At 38.8% G+C, this 20933-nt stretch overlaps 1 protein-coding gene across 1 annotated transcript in view; it reads left to right on the top strand.

The window, feature by feature from the left end:
* Positions 1-20933, top strand: part of celf2 (cugbp, Elav-like family member 2) — a 533587-nt gene that overhangs the window by 144764 nt on the left and 367890 nt on the right. The window contains exon 2 of the mRNA XM_039761305.1: positions 11868-11903. Within this exon, the coding sequence (XP_039617239.1) occupies positions 11868-11903 (36 nt within the window). The remainder of the gene's footprint in view (positions 1-11867; positions 11904-20933) is intronic.

Raw genomic sequence — 20933 nt, 5'->3', positions numbered from 1 at the left:
GTAACATCACAGATTGAATGTTTTGGTTTCAGAATGCAGTACAGAACAGGTGGGTTTTCTACCTGGTTTTAAATGCCAAGACAGATGGAGCTGCAGGACTGACATCAAAAGAGACTTCCAGATCGCCACAAGCTCGAAGATAATGAGAGCAGCTCCACAAGGCTAGAATAATTAGATGGGCAACTTCACAACATCTCAATTGAAAAGAGAAGGATTGCAATCAGAATTGTAAGACAATCCAAAGAATAAAACATTAGTTTATAGTAAAGACAAAAAACAAAACTAACAGAAATGTAAATGTTGTTAAGGAATGCAAAAAAGAAAATGCAACTGTCAAATTATTTCACATTGTATTTTTATGCTATCACATTATATGAAAGAATCTGTTGTGTTTACAGTTTTCTGTGAGGTTTCATATCACATATGTATTGTTCTAGTGCTTTGACATGCAGTTTCTGTAAAGTATATGTTCCTGTTACATGTTGCTACAGTGGACGTTTTAACATCTTACATCTTACTTAATGTTTACTCAGATAATAAGAGTTGTCTGTTTTAACTGTTAAGACAGTTATGACAGTGGCACTTGGCTCTCTACTGTACTTTAGTGAGTGTGGACAGGCTCCAAAGACAATATGCCTTACACCCACCGCTGCCCCCAGCTGCCAATTAAAGAGGCTGCTTACGCCCAGCACATTACAGTATTGCTTTCTTGCCAAATGGCACGCTGGAATTACTGTTCCAAAGTCACGCTTGGCTTGTTAGAGAGAACAGTTTGTATGCTGGTCAATAGTCTCAAGCAACAATGACTAGACGCCTTTTTTCTCCCTATATAAATGTTTTTCTACTTTGTTCACATTCAAAATAGAAAATAATGAACAAAAAATTAATAAAGTAGATACAAATCAATGATGCTATAATGTATCAAACTCACTGTACTTACAGTTCTGTGACTATTGTTATTTATTCCTGCCAGTTTTGTTTTCAGAAGCCAATTCTTTGCTTGTGTTAAACTGCTGATTTATCTCGACAGCATGTATACTTTAATGATAGTGTTATTTCTCTTAAAAATGACAATTAGTCTTTTACTCTTCTAAAAAAATGAGAAAAGTATTGTATATTGTTGCCATTTTTTTTAAATAATTCAGAGTTTTAATCTTTTCTTGTCTACATAAAGTAAACAAATGTTTCCTCCAGAGAAGCAGTTCATTCCAAATCATTAATATCCTTACAGACATATAATCAAGGGGCTGCTTTAAAGAAAAATAAAAGAACATTTTATCAAGTAAGATTAAATTGATAAAGCTTTTGTGAATAAAGCATTCACATTTCACGCAATTTTCTTAAAAATGTAAATAATGCTTTCATCAGGAATATGTGAACTAGAGAAAAAAAGACAATTATATTTACCAGGTTTCCAAACTGTAGCATAATTTTACTGTGTTTTTTGTATCAAATATCAACACTATATAATATAATATAATATATAATATAATATAATATAATATAATAAGCATGGACAGCACTGACAGGTACAGGGAAACACAGAAAACCTGCATACTTCACAAAGAAGGGAGCCCAGTCCAGAAGAGAGCATGGGGCACAAACACTGTGCCACTATGCCAGTAGTAATTATTATTTTTACCTTAATAAAAAAACTAATATGTATGAGTTTATAATTGTCTTCTTTAAAATGTTTTAATTAGATGTATTAGTAATCGCCAGATTGTCATAATGTTGACTTTTAAACATTAGCTCTCCCATCATTAGTGTAAAACTAGCCTGCAGATATCAAGCTTTTGACGCTTTTCACATGACATCAAACGGACTGTCTCTTCGGTTTCAGAGATCTTTGGTGTGCACTGTGAAGACACTAGGAATTATTCACGCTCACTCATCTTTTTATTGCTGAATGTGATTCATTATTTACGCAGTGTTTGTAAATAATAAAAAGCTTTAAATAACATTGGTGGTAAGACTTGCATTTTCTTTATTGCAGATTGTAAAATATGAACAAAAGTATATATAATAATGGTAAACTTAACAGATTTACACGTCCCCTTCTTCTTAGCTTGAGGCGTTGCTAAATTGGTTATATGCTGTTTGCAAAGGGATAGAGAAACTTGCTTCTGCCTGTTCTGCAAGAAAGTTCTCTTGAAGCAAAAATTTGTCAAACAGCAAGAGAAGGAATTTTAAAGAATGTGTCCATGGGAGTGAATAGCAGGAATAGTTGCAGAGATGATTGATCATGTTGAAACCTTCTGTCTAATCAGTTATCTTTAAAAATACAAAGTGAGCTCTTTTATAAATCACTTTAACAAGTACTCCACAAGACTACATTACGAAATTAATCAACTAGTTTATTATAGCCTGCAAAGAAGGCCAGCATGTCTGAGCCATTGGTAACAAATTCCTCTTCAAATGTATGTATTTGTTTTTTCATTTGTGTGTAGTCGCTAGCACTGTTGCCTCAGGGATCTGGTATTCCTGGTTGCTGTCCATATGGAGTTGCACTCCAGGGGCCTAATTTATAATGCTTGAATATGTATAAAAAAGAGGCTCAAAATGTGCGTACACAACTTTCCACTTAGATGTTGGGATTTATAAAAGGAAACGTGTATCTTCTTCTTGTTCTTCTTTCGGCTGCTCCCGTTAGGGGTCACCACAGCGGATCATCTTCTTCCATATCTTTCTGTCCTCTGCATCTTGTTCTGTTACACCCATCACCTGCATGTCCTCTCTCACCACATCCATAAACCTCCTCTTAGGCTTTCCTCTTACCTGGCAGCTCTATCCTTAGCTTCCTTCTCCCAATATACCCAGCATCTCTCCTCTGCACATATCCAAACCAACATAATCTCGCCTCTCTGACTTTGTCTCCCAACCGTCCAACTTGAGCTGACCCTCTAATGTACTCATTTCAAATCTTGTTCATCCTCATCACGTCCAATGCAAATCTTAGCATCTATAACTCTGCCACCTCCAGCTCTGTCTCCTGCTTTCTGGGTAGTGCCACCGTCTCCAACCCATATAACATAGCTGGTCTCACTACCGTCCTGTAGACCTTCCCTTTCACTCTTGCTGATACCCGTCTGTCACAAATCACTCCTTGACACTCTTTTCCACCCATTCCACCCTGCCTGCCTCTCTTTTTCACCTCTCTTCCACAATCCCCATTACTCTGTACTGTTGATCCCAAGTATTTAAACTCCTCCACCTTCGCCATCTCTACTCCTTGCATCCTCACCATTCCACTGACCTCCCTCTCATTTACACACATGTATTCTGTCTTGTTCCTACTGACCTTCATTCCTCTCCTCTCTAGAGCATATCTCCACCTTTCCAGGGTCTCCTCAACCTGCTCCCTACTATCACTACAGATCACAATGTCATCAGCAAACATCATAGTCCACAGGGTCTCCTGTCTAATCTCATCTGTCAACTTGTCCATCACCATTGCAAATAAGAAAGGGCTCAGAGCTGATCCCTGATGTAATCTCACCTCCACCTTGAATGCATCCATCACTCCTACCGCAGACCTCACCACTGTCACATTTCCCTCGTACATATCCTGTACAACTCTTACATACTTCTCTGACACTCCCGATTTCCTCATACAATACCACAGCTCCTCTCGAGGTACCCTGTCATATGCTTTCTCCAGGTCCACAAAGACGCAATGCAACTCCTTCTGGCCTTCTCTAAACTTCTCCATCAGCATCCTTAGAGCAAAAATTGCATCTGTGGTGCTCTCTCTTGGCATGAAACCATACTGCTGCTCACTAATCATCACCTCACTTGTTAACCTAGCTTCCACTACTCTTTCCCACAACGTCATGCTGTGGATCATCAATTTTATTCCCCTGTAGTTACTGCAGTCCTGCACACCCCCCCTTATTCTTAAATATCGGCACCAGTACACTTTTTCTCCGCTCCTCAGACATCCTCTCACTTTCCAAGATTCCATTAAACAATCTGGTTAAAAACGCCACTGCCATCTCTCCTCCACCTTCCCATTTTTCATCCTCTTCATAGCTGTCCTTACTTCCTCCTTGATAATCCTTTGCACTTCCTGATTCACTATCTCCACATCATTCAAGCTGTTCTCTTTGTAATTCTCTTCATTCATCAGCCTCTCAAAGTACTCTTTCTATCTGCTCAACACACTCTCCTTGCTTGTGAGTACGTTTCTATCTTCATCTTTTATCACCCTAACCTGCTGCACATCTTTCCCAGCTTAGTGTCCAGCCTCACATACAACTCATCATACGCCTTTTCTCTAGCCTTTGCCACCTTTCTCTTCACTTTGTGCCTTATCTCCTTGTACTCTTGTCTACTTTCTACATCTCTCTGACTATCCCACTTCTTCTTTGCCATCCTCTTCCTCTTTATACTATCCTGTGTTTCCTCATTCCACCACCAGGTTTCCTTTTCCTCCTTCCTCTTTCCAGATGTCACGCCAAACACCCTTCTTGCTGTCACCCTTACTATTTTGCTGTAGTTTCCCAGCTGTCTGGTAACTCTTCACTGCCACCCAGTGCCTGTTTCAATTCCTCCCTAAACTCAACCTTGCAGTCTTCCTTTTTCAACTTCCACCATTTGATCCTTGGCTCTGTCCTCACTCTCTTCCTCTTCTTGATCTCCAACCTCATCCTACAGACCACCATCCTATGCTGCTTAACTACACTTTCCCCCTCCACCACTTTGCAGTCTTCAATCTCCTTCAGATCAACTCTTCTACATAGGATGTAATCTACCTGTGTGCATCTTCCTCCACTCTTGTACGTAACCCTATGTTCCTCGCTCTTCTTAAAAAACATATTCACCACAGCCATGTCCATCCTTTTGGCAAAATCCACTATCCTCTGACCTTCTTTATTCCACTCCTTGACACCATACCTACCCATCACCTCCTCGTCTCCACTGTTCCCTTCACCAACATGGCCCATTGAAATCCGCTCCAATCACCACTTTATGTCCCTTGGGTACACTGTTCATCACTTCATCCAACTCACTCCAAAACTCTTCTTTCTCACCCGTTGCACACCCAACTTGCATTCATCATCGCACCTTCAATTTCCAGTTTCATAATCATTACTCTGTCTGACACTCTTTTCACCTCCAAAACACTCCTGACATACTGTTCCTTCAGAATAACCCCTACCCAATTTCTCCTCCCATTCACACACCAATAATTTGAATCCACCTCCGATCCACCTGGCCTTACTCCCCTTCAATTTACTCTCTTGCACGCACAATATATCAACCTTCCTTCTCTCCATCATATCTGCTAACTCTCTCCCCTTACCAGTCATACTGCCAACATTCAAAGTTCCTACCCTCAGTTCCACTCTCTTTACTTTCCTCCTCTACTCCTGCCTCTGGACACGTCTTCCCCCTCTTCTTCTTATTCTTCTTCTTCGGCCAACAGTAGCAAAATTTCCGCCAGCATCCTGTTGGCTAACAGTACTGGTGGTGGCCGTTGTTAACCCGGGGCTCGACCGATCCGGTGTGGAAATTTGTATTGTTGTCCTCATATTAATTAGGCAAAATTTTACACCGGATGTCCTTCCTTACGTAACCCTCCCCATTTATCCGGACTTGGGACTGGCACAAAGAAACACACTGGTTTGTGCATCCCCTGTGGCTGGGTTAAAAGAAATCATGTATATTTACAGCAATTCCGGCCCACGTGCATGAAACATTTCAAAGAAATTAGGAAATGACGACACCCTTGATCAAGTAGGTAAATACAGGCAAACCAGCTAAATGGTAACTCACACGCATAACAATTGATTATCACTAAATCATTACTATAATGTGCGTTGACATAACAAATATATTACACCTCACATGTGATGAATATGAGGTACAAACTGTATTTAGGAGGGCTAATGCTGCGTATTTGCCCTGAAGAGCCTTTTTGTTTTTTCGTTAGTTTGTTAGTCGGCTACATGTTGTCACTTCGAAGGGAACCATCCAATAGGTCAGGAATATCTCAGCCCATGATAGCATATCCATCATTCCTACTTTGCTGGAAACCATTAACTGAATGGTGAGGTGCACATACATAAAACATACCATCTCTATGCCAACATACAAAGGAAATTTTCAGCAGTGTCCGATTCTCCTAACATAATCGGAGCACTCTTATTGTAATGAGGGTAGCTAGTGAGAATGAACCTGCTTTTGTTAACTGCAGTTAGTGATGTTCCATTAATGCACAAGTCATCATGCCTCAATGGTCTGGGTCAACCCATTTTTTTTAGGCAAAGTAGCTTTGGCAAATGTGATGGTTCTGTACATGGTGGTTGGGTTGTTGGTAAGGTAACTGGCTGAATCCTCAGTGTGTCACATGACCTATTTCATAGGTCATAGGTCATTTCATATGACCTATTCATTGTAACAGCAATCATGTTTTTACATGTGCCACTTAATAGTGACCACCCACTCAGATGCTGAAGCTTTCCGCCTTTGCTGGGACCTCCAGAATGCAGAGCAGAGGCACTATAATGCTCACATGATCTTGTGTCCTCAGTTGTGGAGCATTGCCAAATACTCTGGAATTCAGATGGCGTAGTCTCAATGTGTCAGGTGGGAGGCTGCCATACCAGCCAATGACGTTCTGTGGCATTGTGACTGCATATGTATGAGGTTGATTAGCATTCTCCATGTATAGAAATTTTGGGGCAGTGTCCAAAGTGGATTTGCGTACACATATTTACAAGGTGTTTGTGATTTATAAAGGGTAAATTGTGTAGAAATGTATGTACATCTATGATTATGAATCTGATTTTTTTTCATATGCAGCTTTCTGTTTTTTTTGTTTGTGCATATTTTTACTCTTGAATCCACACATAGCTTTATAAATGAGGCTCCAGGATTCTTCCCACATTCACACAGGCATGTAGACTAGTTTTATTTGTGATTCCAAAATTGGACCTACATGCATGTGTGGGCTCTGCTATTATCTGGTGACCTGTCTAATCTTGATTTCTACCTTACCTCTGCTGACTCTGACACCCTGAATTGGATTAGGCAGATTGGCATATGTTGTGTAATCCTGTTCATTGATTTTCTAATTTCATTCTTTTAACTCCTTACTGGGTTATGTGTGAACTGTAGTTTCTATACTGATAACATCAGGTGCAAGTCCACAACCAAAATAAATTGCACAGGACACACCAAGTTAATGCAGAGTCACTAGTCAATCTGAACTTCACGTCTTTTGAAGGATGTTCATGCAATCTCTGGGACAATGGTGAAAGTCCACAAAGATGGAGAAGCCTGGAAGTGTACCCATGGCATTCCAACTGTGAAGCTACAGCATTATCCACTTTACTGCCTTTCCACACACATTTATTAATTGACATCTTCATCTGTCCAACAATTCATTCATCTAATTATTCATTTAATGAACCAACTTAATCCAGTTTTAGGGTCATGGGGGAAATGGAACCCTCACTTGCAGCATCATGTACTAAACTAGAAACCAATAGTCCACAAAAGGTCTCACATTCATACTGAGACAATTTGGCATCACCAATTAACCTAAAAACCTGGACAGCCATAGTAATCAGATTATAATCCACACATACAATGGAGAACATGCAAAACTCCATATAGAAGGAGGGGGCTAGCATTTGATTCAAGACTCCTCAAATCTGATGCAGCAATAGTTATGTAGTCCCTTGTATTTATTATGTTCATTTAATTTGTTTGTGTATTTATTTAGATGTCTATTTCAGCTATTACTACTAACAACATCTATCTACCCGCTTTCCAAATGCACTTTGCCCTTTACAGGAATGTTGGGAGCAATCCCCTATTCTGGCAGCCAAGCATAAAGCAAACAAAACTTACTTTATAATTGTTGAACAGTTAATGTGCTCAAAGAACATGCAAAATCCACTCAGAAGTCATCCTGACTGAAAAATAAATTGTCTGTTACACTTTATTTTTATATACAGCATTAAAAACAGTGTTTTTCCTGGATGAAATAACATTAAAATAAGGAATGGTACTGCTACAGTATATACAGAGCATGCAAAGGAGCTTCTTCTTCTTTACTGGATTACTCCACAATAGATCCCAATAAGTTAAGCAGCACACACATATCTTTCTACAGCAGCCAAACAGAACACATTAGTCATGCAATGTATTTCAAAATAATAGCTGGCTCCTTGAATGCATTATATTTTCTCTAATCCTTTTTTTTTTTTTTTTTTAATTTATTTATTTATTAATTTTATTACAATCAATACATAGCAATCAAGTTTTACAAAAAAAAAAGAATTATGCTAAGAACAGATCGATCCCCACCCTTGAGAGAGAGAGCAAGCCAAACGGTGTAAAATTTAAGGCTTTTAAAAATACCTAAATCAACAAATTCTCTGTGCTTTATAAATCATTTCAAAATATTACTGATTAGATTCTGCCATGTTTTGAAAAAAGTCTGCACAGATCCTCTAACTGAGTATTTGATTTTTTCAATTTTAAATAATATAACACATCAGTTTCCCACTGACTTAAAGAGGAGAGTTTGGGTTCTTCCAGTTTATCAGAATAAGTCTGCGTGCCAACAGTGTAGTGAATGCAATCACAGTTTGTTTGTCTTTCTCCACTTTAAGACCCTCTGGAAGAACCCCAAACACAGCTGTTAATGGGTTAGGAGGGATTGTGAGTCCAAGACTGTCTGAGAGGTAATTAAAAATTTTTGTCCAGAATAATGTTAATTTGGAGCAGGCCCAGAACATGTGACCTAGTGAGGCTGGGGCTTGGTTGCAACGTTCGCAGGTTGGATCATGCCCTGGAAACATTTTGGAGAGTTTTAGTCGAGACAGATGTGCTCGATATATAATTTTGAGTTGTATAATTGTATGCTTTGCATATGGAGCTTGAGTGAATTCTCTGCATTGCTACTTTCCACTCCTTTTCTGATATATTAATTGAGAGGTCATTTTCCCAGTGTCCTCTTGGATCTTTGAAAGGAAGGGATTGTAAAAGGATTTTATATATTGTAGAGATGGAGTCTAACTCCTTGAAATTGAGCAATAATTTTTCCAGCGTGGATGAGGGTGCAAGATGAGGAAAATCTGGAAGGTTCTGTTTAACAAAGTTCCTGATTTGAAGATAGTGAAAGAAATTTGTAGCTGGAATGTTAAATTTGGAACGTAATTGTTCATAGGATGCAAAGGCGTTGTCTATATAAAGATCTCTAAGCAAGTTAATTCCAAATTTTTCCAGATATTAAAACTGCATATGTTTGTGAGGGTTGAAAGAGGTGGTTCTTTTGCAGGGTGCCACAGAAAGAAGCTTCTCCGTCTTAAAATGCTTTCTACATTGGTTCCAGATTCTAAGTGAGTGGAGCACAATTGGGTTATTAGTGTATTGCCGATAACGTGTGTTTATTGGAGCACAAAGCAAGGAATACAAAGAAGTACTGCAGGATTTTACTTCTATTGCGGTCCATGCCTGTGTATGTTCTTCTATTTGTGTCCAGGTTCTTATCGACTGTATATTTGCCCCAGTAATAAAACTGGAAGTTAGGTAGAGCCATGCCGCCTTCTGCCTTTTGTCTTTGTAGGGTCGCTCTTTTGATGCGTGGATGTTTAGAATTCCAAATAAATGAGGTTATTGTTGAATCTAATTGCTTAAAGAACGATTTATTAATGTATATTGGTATGTTTTGAAATAAAAAGGAGCTTAGGAAGAATATTCATCTTAACAGTGTTAATTCTTCCAGCTAGTGTGAGATGAAGGGTTGACCATCTATGCAAGTCTTGTTTAATTTTTTCCATACAGACACGAAATTTTTTGATAAAGAGCTTTATGTTTACTTGTGATGTTTACCCCGAGGTATTTAAACTGTTCTGCAATGATAAAAGGAAGGGTGTCTAATCTAATATTATATGCTTGCGAATTCACGGAAAGAGTACACTTTTATTCAGATTAATTCTGAGACCAGAGAGCTTTTGAAATTCTGTGAGTGCTGCTAAGACTGCAGGCACAGAATTTTCTGGGTCCGATATATACAGTACCATGTCATCTGCATATAATGAGATTTTCTGTTCCAGTCCTTCTCTGCTAATCCCCTTTATCTGATCAGTATTTCGACAATGTATTGCCAGTGGTTCAATGGCAATTGCAAACAACAGTGGTGACAAAGGGCATCCTTGTCTTGTGCCACGTTCTAGTTTAAAGTAGTCTGAGCAAATGTTATTGATGCAAACTGAAGCTTCTGGGTTAGTATACAGTAATTTAATCCATGCACAAATGTTGGGCCAAACCCAAACTTCTCCAAAATAGTAAAAGGTATTTCCATTCAATCATGTCGAATGCTTTTCTGCATCCAATGATAATAATATTTCTGGGGTGTTTGATTTAGTTGGTGAGTATATTACATTAAACAGGCGTCGAAGATTTGAAGATAAGTGTCGGCCCCTAATAAATCCAGTTTGGTCTTGTGATATTATTGAGGGGAGCACTTTCTCCATCCTTCTAGCTATGATTTTAGAGAGTATTTTAACGTCGTTATTCAGAAGTGAAATTGGTCTGTATGATGCACATTGTAATAAGTCCTTATTTTGTTTTGGAAAGACAGTGATTAGTGCTTGGCGAAAGGTTTGTGGAAGAGATTGGTTATCTCTGGCTTCTGTAAATGTTGCTAATAGGAGGGGAGCTAGCTGAGCGGAGAATTTCTTGTAAAACTCTGCAGGGTAGCCATCAGGGCCTGCTGCTTTTCCACCTTGGAGTGACTTTATAGCATCCAGTAATTCTGATAATGACAGAGGTTTATCGAGCTCCTCCACACTAATAGCGTCAATTTGTGGTATCTGTAATTTATCCAGAAATGCATTAGATTGTATATTGTCTTCTTTAAACTCAGTAGTATATAGGGATTTATAGTAGTCTCTAAAAGTGCACATTATATTTTTGTGTTCGATGATTTTATCTCCATTCGTGTTAGTAATTACCGAGATTTTCTCTAATCCTATTGAAAATATTTCAATTTATTTCATAACCAAGAAAACTACAGGTTAGGGGAAGAGTGTCCCAGAGTGCATTTCAGAATAATAGTTGTATTCACAGAGTCTTTTGCATAATTGCCTCATACTGTATACTACATTACACAAACGTTTCTCCTAGATCAATTAGGAATGCTAAAGAAATACTGGTAGACATCAAAACAGTTGGGATTTGGCCAATGTCAAAATAATTGGCTCTTTTGAAGGGATTTATCTGTAATAAAAATGAATAAATACCCATCCATTCATTTTATAATCTGTATTACCTGTTTCAGGCCACGGGAAGCTTATGCCTATCATGGTAGCATTGGACACTCAATAGAAGTGGTGACAGCATTGTAGAATCTGCATAGAAAAATGTTGTGTGCACCATTTTAGAAAGCAGTTGGTGGGAAAAGAGCTACATAAAGTTAGACACTGATTACTTGAAGAGAGAAAAGTCATGTAAAAATGAGCTCACCCCGAAAGCCATTCAGTCATTCTCTAGTGGGTGTCATTACACTGCCCTTAGAGCTTCACCTTCCTCATAAACTGCCCTGTAAATTGAATACATTATGAGCAAAATGTGTTTCTATCATAGTAGTCATTTCCTACATGTGTTGTGAATGCTCTATATGTTTATTATTACATGTGTCATTAATACTTGAGATGGTGCCTTTGGTTTAAATGGCTTTTGCATGACACTCATGATGTCCATCTTTGCAAACAGGGTCTTCAGAAATGTACAGGCTTGTCTGTCATCTCATGGCAATTGAACAAATCTGCAATCTGCATTGATTTGAAGCTTTTGTGCCCTTGAAATACTGCTTGAACTAATTTCTTCATTGTTTTGTCCTCTTGTAGACAGAACCCCACTGAGCTGTCTGGAGCCATTCAAAGGTAAGCACGCACATTTTCTAAAGTATGACCAATGACCTTAGAACAAAAAAATAGTGTGTTCTGTTAGAGCAAAGGGAACAATGTAGCTGATGTCAATGAGACACTGTGACTTGGGCATCTCTAAAGCAGCGCAAGGAAAGCTTAAGCGTTCATAAAAGTGACTTTTTTGATGTAACTGAAGAGGCTGTCGCAGCAAAGAGTGATAAAAGAACTAAACAAATTAAATAAATTATTTATCTGGACCAAATCAGAAAGAAAAGAAATGACTGCGTTAAAGCAAGCTTTCTCTTTCTTCAAAAGACCGTAAGAAACAAATGAGTTGGCAGAAACCAAACAAGCATCCATTGGAGGCATTGGCAGAAAAAAAAATAATGACAAAACAAGAAAGAAAGAAAGAAAAAAAGAAAGAAAGAGAAAAGAAATCAAACCAACTTCCACAGTTAAGTTGCAAAACTGGCCTTGGTTCATGCATATGTTTTAGAAAGGAAACTGGACAAGGAGGGAAAGTGAGAATGGAGAAGTGATATCTGCCTAAGTAGGCACCCAGCAAGACATTTGTGTGTGTTCTGATTGATGTTTCACCAAGTCAGATTTGACACAACTGACAATAAAGATTTTATAAGAGCTGTACAACTTAAAATGCTTTTCTGTGTCATAATCTTATGAAGCTTCTTCATGTAAGGTTGGCTACCCTCACAATATGATGGTGTGGTAACACTAACCAGGATGGCATGGCAGTATACTGCAGGGCTTATATCGTATATGCCAATCTTATGCCATAATCTATAACTGTAATCACTCGATTAATCTTCATTACATATAACATCTTTTAGAAGGAGGACTTGAAATAGCCCTGTACCACATCCATTCAATTCATTAATGGTTAGTGAAAGCTGGATTTTAGCCAAACTGCACAGGGACAAATGGGACATCGGTACATCTGAGGGCTTATCCTGCACTCACATTAGATCAGTTAAAAGTGTCAAGCTGGAAAGTGAAAGGAAAATGTGGGGATACAGACTTCACCCAGTCAGTGACTGAACTGCATAATGAACCCAGACTATTGGAGATGTGTGTCAACTTCCATTCAGCCATTCACACCTATGGTCACGGGAAGTCCCCGCCTGTCGCAACTGCAGTAGAGTTAAAGCAGAAATCAAGTATGGAGAGTGCGAAGGTCCTGGTAGTCTAGTATTAACATCTTGGAGATGTGACGGGAATACTGTATGCAAGAAAAGTCCGTTTTGGCACAGGGAGATCCTGCAACTTCCATACAGCCAAGCACTGCATATGAATCTGAGCCTAGAATACCGGAGCTGTCAGCTCCCAATGCACCACAGTGCCACCTGCAATCAGCAACTGCTTAAGATAATTCACTTTTGTTTTCGGAACACTAAATATTACATCTGCCCACACTTTGATAAATGTGTTGCCTTTATTTCCTCTAATTGTATTATTTTATGATTAGTACTCAGTATGTAAGTCACAGCAGAAAATGAATAATTTATGGCAGGAGTTGAAGATGAATACTTAAGTAATTGATACTATTTCTGAGTTACAGTAGCTGACACACGTGACTTTTTTTTTTTTTTAAGTCATTTCAGTTTCAGCTTGCGTATTTTAGAAATTGAAAGTCATGACAGGCACCTGCATCTATTGCTCACCCTTTTAAAAGAACTTTTGAAGATGATGTAGATCAGGCCTTCATAACATGTAGTCAAGTCAATTTTCATTTTGTATAGTACGTTCAACCGAAAGAGGCTTGCATCCCATCCAAGGTTGTCCCCTGCTTTGTATTCAGTGCTGTTGGGAGAAGCTCTGGCTCCCTGCAGCTTTATAATGGCACAAGAACACAAGAACATGCAACAAATAGAATACAGGCTAATTCAGATGTAAGGAGCAGCCTGCAGACATCAACGGCTCAAAGCATGCAGCGAAGTTGAGAGGCAGGAGGAGGCAGCCATCAGCACAGCAGAGTCACTTTCACTGCAGGACAGAAAGCATATTAACATAACATTCTGAAGTACATTTAATATCATTCAGGGAGACAGAAGAAGAGGCCAGTCCCAGCAGTACTGGGTATAAAGCAGGAAACAACACTGGATAGAATGCCAAGCTGTACATATGGACCACACTCTCTCTCTCAGAAAGGGCCAGAGCATAATGCCACACGTGTCTGTGAGGTGTGAGAGGAAAATCAGGATAAGCAAAGAAAACTCCGCAGAGACACAGGAAGGACTTGCAGACACATCAGCGGATGCAGAATTCAAACCAGAGATGCTGAGATCCTGAGGTAGCAGCCCTCGTCATGCTGCCCAAGGACTGAGGAACTGTCAATCTAAAATGCAAAACTGATAAGGTGGGCTTTTAGACAAGACTAAGTGGGTCTTCTTACAGAAAGGCCAAGAGAGAGGGAGTTCCTATACAGTAATAATAAAAGTGGGATAAATGCAATGAACTCTGACAGACCGGCGCTTCTGTTGGTGTTTTTCTGCTGAACAATTGTTTTATGATAGTAACATATGTTCAGTTTACATTTAATCTTTTTTAAATAATTACTCAAAAGCACCCCAGGCCGGCAATAATATCTTACCATTCCCTGTGTTTCCGACATGCACATTTTTGCTTCCACTCTTTTCTTTTTCATTTTCTTTCCTCGGGAGGAATAGAAATTTAAAAGGCATCTAGCATTACAGACTCAGCTTACAGTATGTAGTTTTAATACAGGTTATGGTTCCTAGTCAATTTAAATCAAGCTATTTCCTAAGTTATTAATGATAGAAATGCTTTGAGTTCACTTCATGTAAATTATTTCTTTACAACCCATCCAGGGGACTTCACTTTTTTCAGTTTTAGTCTGCAGTACACAGCTCACAAAAAAGGTATTTACTGCCATGAACAATTTGATGAATATTTTAAAGGAAACACCATCATGAAATGACATCAATTATAATGTTTGTCAAGTTCACGCAAGTATCCACTGTAAGACAGGTCATAAAATTTTTACGGTGCCTTGGCCTTGTTTTGCACTCATGGTACTTTAATCAGCTGTTTTGTTAGGTGTTCTTTTTGTAATATTCCGCACGATTGATTTGTCGGCATTTGACGCAGCAGATATTATAGCCTCTTCTTAGTTTGAGGACCGCAGTTCCACTTCTGGTTTGAGTGCCTTTTGCGGGGGCTGGTTACTTGTTCTTTCTGTCCAGGTTTTGATTTGCTTCTTCATTCTAAAGACATGCTGTCAGCCTGAATATTGTGGAGTATGTAACAGTGTTGGCACGCGCCCTTTAACAGAGTGCCATCCCAGCTAGAATGTGGTCATGCTAAGATGCTAAGCTTCACCCTGGCACCAATCTTTGCTTAATCAGGTTAATAAGAACATATTGTCCTTTTATTTTCTGTACATGTCTTGCATTATTAGTGTGGCAGAGAACTTTATGATACAGTAAGATTTAAAACCAAGCAGATGTGATCATTTAACATTCAGAGCTTTAAGATCAGTAAAATATCAGCTATCAAGAATAAATCACATTTAAATCCACTTTTTCCATATACTTTTGGGAAACAAAGCTGGAACAAACCTTGAACATGAAGCCAGTCCCTCATTGGGCATGCTGTGACACAGATTAATATATCCTGCATATCTCTGAGTGGATAACCAGAGCTCTTGGAGAAAAGATGCCACACAAACACAGGGAGAACGGGCCAGCATCAGGAGTAGTCAAACTTAAATCCATGGAGCTGTGAGGCAGGAACACTAATGCGTGTCATCCAAGAAATGATCTGATTGCTTAACGAAAACTGCATTTAAGCTGTGTAAAGTTTATCAGCAGTTTACTTTACTTGCTTAAATCCTCTCTGAACTCTCTAGAATTAAACAAATTCATTTGTAGGCATCTTCTTATTATTCTAGAATCCATAAAGTTTGGCATTTACTTAAGATACAAAAATGTTGTCTTGTTTTTTTAACCAAAAAATAGATAGTACACTACACTGGATTGTCACTTTGGAAAAAAATGGTAGCTAATTACAACTATTTATGGTTATTATGTGCTCACAGCGAAAACAACTTATAATTACTGACCTGGCATCATTGAACCAGTGAATAGTATTCATTATCGCTTAAGATTCACAATTGTCCCTGACTCTGTATTTAAAATGATCGACAATTGTAATTATACCATGACCTGAAGATGTTCAAGGGATGCTGTTGATGCTATCTTTACATTTTAGAAAATTTTCAAAATGTACTTCATTGAGGTTTAGTTTGGCTCAGTATTCTCAGATACAGATACTTGCAACAGAGCAACACAACAAATCAAGCTGTCCCTTGAATGTAATGATGTTTGAATAATTTATTTCACAATTAATAGAGATTAAACCCAAAGCAGCAGAACATTTTTCATGCTTCCCTACACTTTTTAAGAAAAAAAAATGTAAATGATACTTTTTTCCCTCTTTTGATGATACATTTTAAGGCACAAATGGTTCCTAAATGTGGATTCTTTCATTTTTGTTTTGCTTTTTTGGTATATTGAAAAATACAGGGGTGAAATTCTAATAAGCAGTACTGTACACGTCTTTTGTAAATGTCTTCAAAAAGCACAATGCAAAGTGACATGAATGAGAAGCAGGTGAATGGGGAGTCTAATTAAGCAAAGAATTTGATTAAAGGCTAGAATTAGCCTCGGATTATTAAATCGGTTGGAAAAGAAACTAACAACCTCATGCAGACCCAAGGGAACATTTAGAGAAACTTTATTCAAACAGCAATCAGCATAATAGAAATGAAATTTGTATACTTTTGAACCATGAATGCATAAGAAAATCTGCACACTGTAAACAATAAAGCCTTAGGTTTAAGTAAAACTGAGCTACCTTGCTGTCAATAAAATGTTTTTCTCACTTTGTTATATCTCTAGTAATGTTTAACGTAAGGTGAGGACACTAGTTTGCCATAAGGAGCCAAGTATATCTGTGCATAAACCTTGAATGAGAACATTTATAAAGAAATGATCCTCTTTATTTTAAAGTAAATTATCCATCCATCCATTTTCCAACCCGCTATATCCTAACTACAGGGTCACAGGGTAAAGTAAATTATATACAGATTTAAATATTATTTTGAAGCAGGTACATAAGCACTGCACTACACAGTGGCTAATGCTGCTGCCTCAAGGATTCAGCAAGTAGGTTTGAATCCTGCACCCTGTCAGTGTGGAGTCTGCATGGGGGGTATTTTTCGTACGTGGATTACTCGTTTAGCCGGATGTAATAGTTGACCATTTGGCCTGATCTGTCGGTTTTTTGAAACTCGTGCTGGATATGTTGTCATAGCAGCAAATCCTCAAACCTGCTCGGAGCAGGTTTGTTCTACGTAAACAAGGATTAGCTCACACACTTAATCAGTGTCCGTGCATGGAATTCATTCAGTCATAGCTTTGCCGTTCATGAATGAGCGACCAATTGCTATCGGTACGCAAATTATAAGAAGAGAATTTCATATAGAAAGGGTTTTGCGCAATCGGCAAGACCCTTTATTGTTCCCGGATGAAATTCTTTTCGAAAGATACCGCTTTAGCCGAGGGGGAATATTGTACCTTAAAGATTTATTAGCACCTTATATTCGAAGTCAAACTCGGCGAAGTCGGGCTCTCACAACCACACAGGCAGTATACATTGCTTTGAGGTTTTTTGCAAGCGGCACTTTTTTATATACAGTAATCCCTCCTCGATCGCGGGGGTTGCGTTCCAGAACCCCCCGCGATAGGTGAAAATCCGCGAAGTAGAAACCATATTTTTGTATGGTTATCTTTATATATTTTAAGCCCTTAGAAACTCTCCCACACTGTTTATAAATATTCTCCGCACAGTTATACATTAAACCCTCGTTTATAGCGCTTGATCCGCTCCAGACAGATAAATGAATTTCCAAGAAGTACGATTCTTTATTTATAAATCTAATATTTTTGCAGTTAGAGCATTGAAAACCTGTTTACAACCTTCTAAATACGTTTTTTAACATTATTAGAGCCCTCTAGACATGAAATACAAACCCTTGAGTCAAAAGTTTAAACTGTGCTCCATGACAAGACAGAGATGACAGTTCATTCTCACAATTAAAAGAATGCAAACAAATCTTCCTCTTCAAGGTGCGCCGTCAGGAGCAGAGAATGTCAGAAAGAGAGTAAAGTAAACAATCAAAAATCAATAGGGCTGGTGCGCTTTTAAGTATGCAAGCACCGCGATAAAGCGGCCGCAATGAAGGGATCAATGTGAAGGTAGGCTTTGAGCATTTTTTAGAGGAGCGTCCGTATCTTCTATGCAAACAGCCACTGGGCAAACAGCCCCTTTGCTCACACCCCCTCCGTCAGGAGCAGATAATGGGGCCAATCATACGCCTCCCTGATGGTATTGCACGTTGGATAAGTATCTGCCTGTATTTCTCAGAAAGAGTGAGAGAGAGAGGCAGAGAAAAGCAACCAATGAATAATCAATACGGGCTGTTAGAGCTTTTAAGTGTGCGAAGCAGCGCGCGGGAAGCATATCGTATATCATTGAGGAGTTTTATTTAATATGTAATACGTGCTCTGATTGGGTAGCTTCTCAGCCATCCGCCAATAGCGTCCCTTGTATGAAATCAACTGGGCAAACAAACTGAGGATGCATGTAACATAAATTGAAAGACCCATTGTCTGCAGAAATCCGCGAACCAGCGAAAAATCTGTGATATATATTTAGATATGCTTACATTTAAAATCTGTGATGGAGTGAAGCTGCGAAAGTCGAAGCGCGATATAGCGAGGGATCACTGTACTGTAGGCTATGCGGAAAGTCTGTCTAAAAGTGCAGTTTGCCAGGCAATTCGTAAAGTCTGTTTGGCTCTGAAATATTTCCATCAGGTTTTCATAGTGTTTCCTGGACACCTGCATATGCAGACAATAAAAGAGGCGTTTCATGCCATTGCAGGTAGGTAATACACAGGCAAAAACACCCACAGTTCCACAAAGAATCTCACAATCAGCCTAACATTCTCATTACCCAGGATTTCCAAATGTGATTGGGGCACATGGGACTGATCAGAGTGGAGTTTGATCAAACAAAAGTTGGAAAATGTACCTCTCCTCCTGATGAATAATCAGACACAGTGTCTTCATCAAATATTTGACCTCCGTCAATATTTCATTGGTCAGACACGGGTTCTAGGGATATGACATTCACTGCAACTCACCCAACAAAAAAGAGGGCTATATGGAACCTACCTATGGCACACATTGAGGACAAATACATGCAATGACCATCCTTTATCTGAAATGAAGTGACCACTGCATCCTGCCACTGGTTCTGAGGAGGAGCTTCCCACTGGAATGCCCTCAGAAACAGGGCGATGGGCGTTTTGCTGGAGAGCCAAATCTTCCGCAGGGGTTAGGTCTGGGCCGCGTGGACCTCCACCTGTTTTTTGCTTGTCTGCCTTCTTACTAGCTTTAAAATTAATGTTTTTATATTACAGTATATATGATTGTTTATGTCAACAATTCTTTAAATAGTTATATATCAATATTTACTAGTTTGAAGTATATTCTTGTACTTACTTCACTTTGACTTGTCCCCATGTTCTCCTTCTGCTCACGTTTGATCTGGAATTATGACATATTAAATAATAATTAATCTGACACATAGGAAATGAAACTCTGCTTTCAGTAAGTTCAATGCACACGCGTTTAATCTGTCGGCCACTTTTTGCCAGCCGTCTTTTCTGGTTTGGGTAGTTTTTGCATTGTTACCCATTGTGCGTATTAAATCTTGAAATCCTTTGAGTAACACACACACACGCACGCACAGCTTGTGTGAAAAAGATCCGCCAGTTCTTTCGTCATTTTGTTGTAACCTGTCAAAGACTTGCTGATCATGCTTTCTAGACTCAATATATATGGGCTTTTCACTTGGCGCGCGCATTCATCTCGGATGATTAGATCCAGGTAGACTAATCTACTACACTGCTGCTTTTGAAAAACCGACTTCTCCCGGATGAGTTTCACTGGCATTAACTCATCCAAGATGAGGCATCTGATCTCAGATGATTTAAGCGATGTACGGAAAATACCCCCATGTTCTCTCTGTACCTGCAAGCATGTTTGATGTGATATACTACTTTGTTAATCGCAGAGGGAAAATTGTCTTTTTGCATGATTTTTGGATGTCAGGGTGCCAGGTCAGCTATTGTACAGCTCCCCTGGAGCATTTTCAGGATAAGGGCCCTGCTCAAAGGCTGTACAGAGGAAGATCTCTTCTGGAAGTAACAGGATTTGAACTGCCAGCCTTCCAGACACCAGCATAGATCCTTAGCCTCAGAGCCACTAGTCCTCCAGGGATTCTGGTTTTCTATTGATATCCACAACAATATACTTTTCAATTGTTAATTAGTGATTAAAAGTTGGCCTTTGCGAATGGGTGTTGTGATGTCCTACTGCCCTATCCGGGGTGTCTACTCCCTTGTGCCCAGTGCTGCATTATGGGAAACGAATGAAGCAGGTTCGGATGTTATGTTATACTCTATCTATTCTGAACTTATTGGAGTTAAATCTCCTTTAGAAAACTGACCTAAGTACCTCCTTACTTTTACATTCTTTACATGCATCCTAGTATAGAAAATATTATTTGACCATAATGCAATATTTCAATGATGATCCTTGTCTGTTGAACAAGTTTGATTTGTGTAACTACAACAACAACATTTATTTAAAGTATAATTCAAGGTGCTTTACAAATAGTAGTAAGAAAAATAATGATCAAATAAACTAATTATACTAAGGGTGAGATAGTCAATAGGGAGAGAAAAAGTAAACCTAATGTAGGAAAAAATATCTCTGGGGATCTACCATCAAAAGCCAACCCAAGTCCCACAAGGCATTCTATGGTACATCTAAGATAGAAAAAAGAATATATGATGGAGTCATGGAATACTGGAATTAAGCGAACATAAAGATCACATGCAAAAAAAAAAAAAAAATGAGTCAAAAATCACAAGCT

The sequence above is a fragment of the Polypterus senegalus genome, chromosome 8, assembly GCF_016835505.1.
Source record: "Polypterus senegalus isolate Bchr_013 chromosome 8, ASM1683550v1, whole genome shotgun sequence".
In the NCBI taxonomy this organism is placed as follows: domain Eukaryota; kingdom Metazoa; phylum Chordata; class Cladistia; order Polypteriformes; family Polypteridae; genus Polypterus; species Polypterus senegalus.
This window is presented reverse-complemented; position numbering and strand designations above follow the sequence as displayed.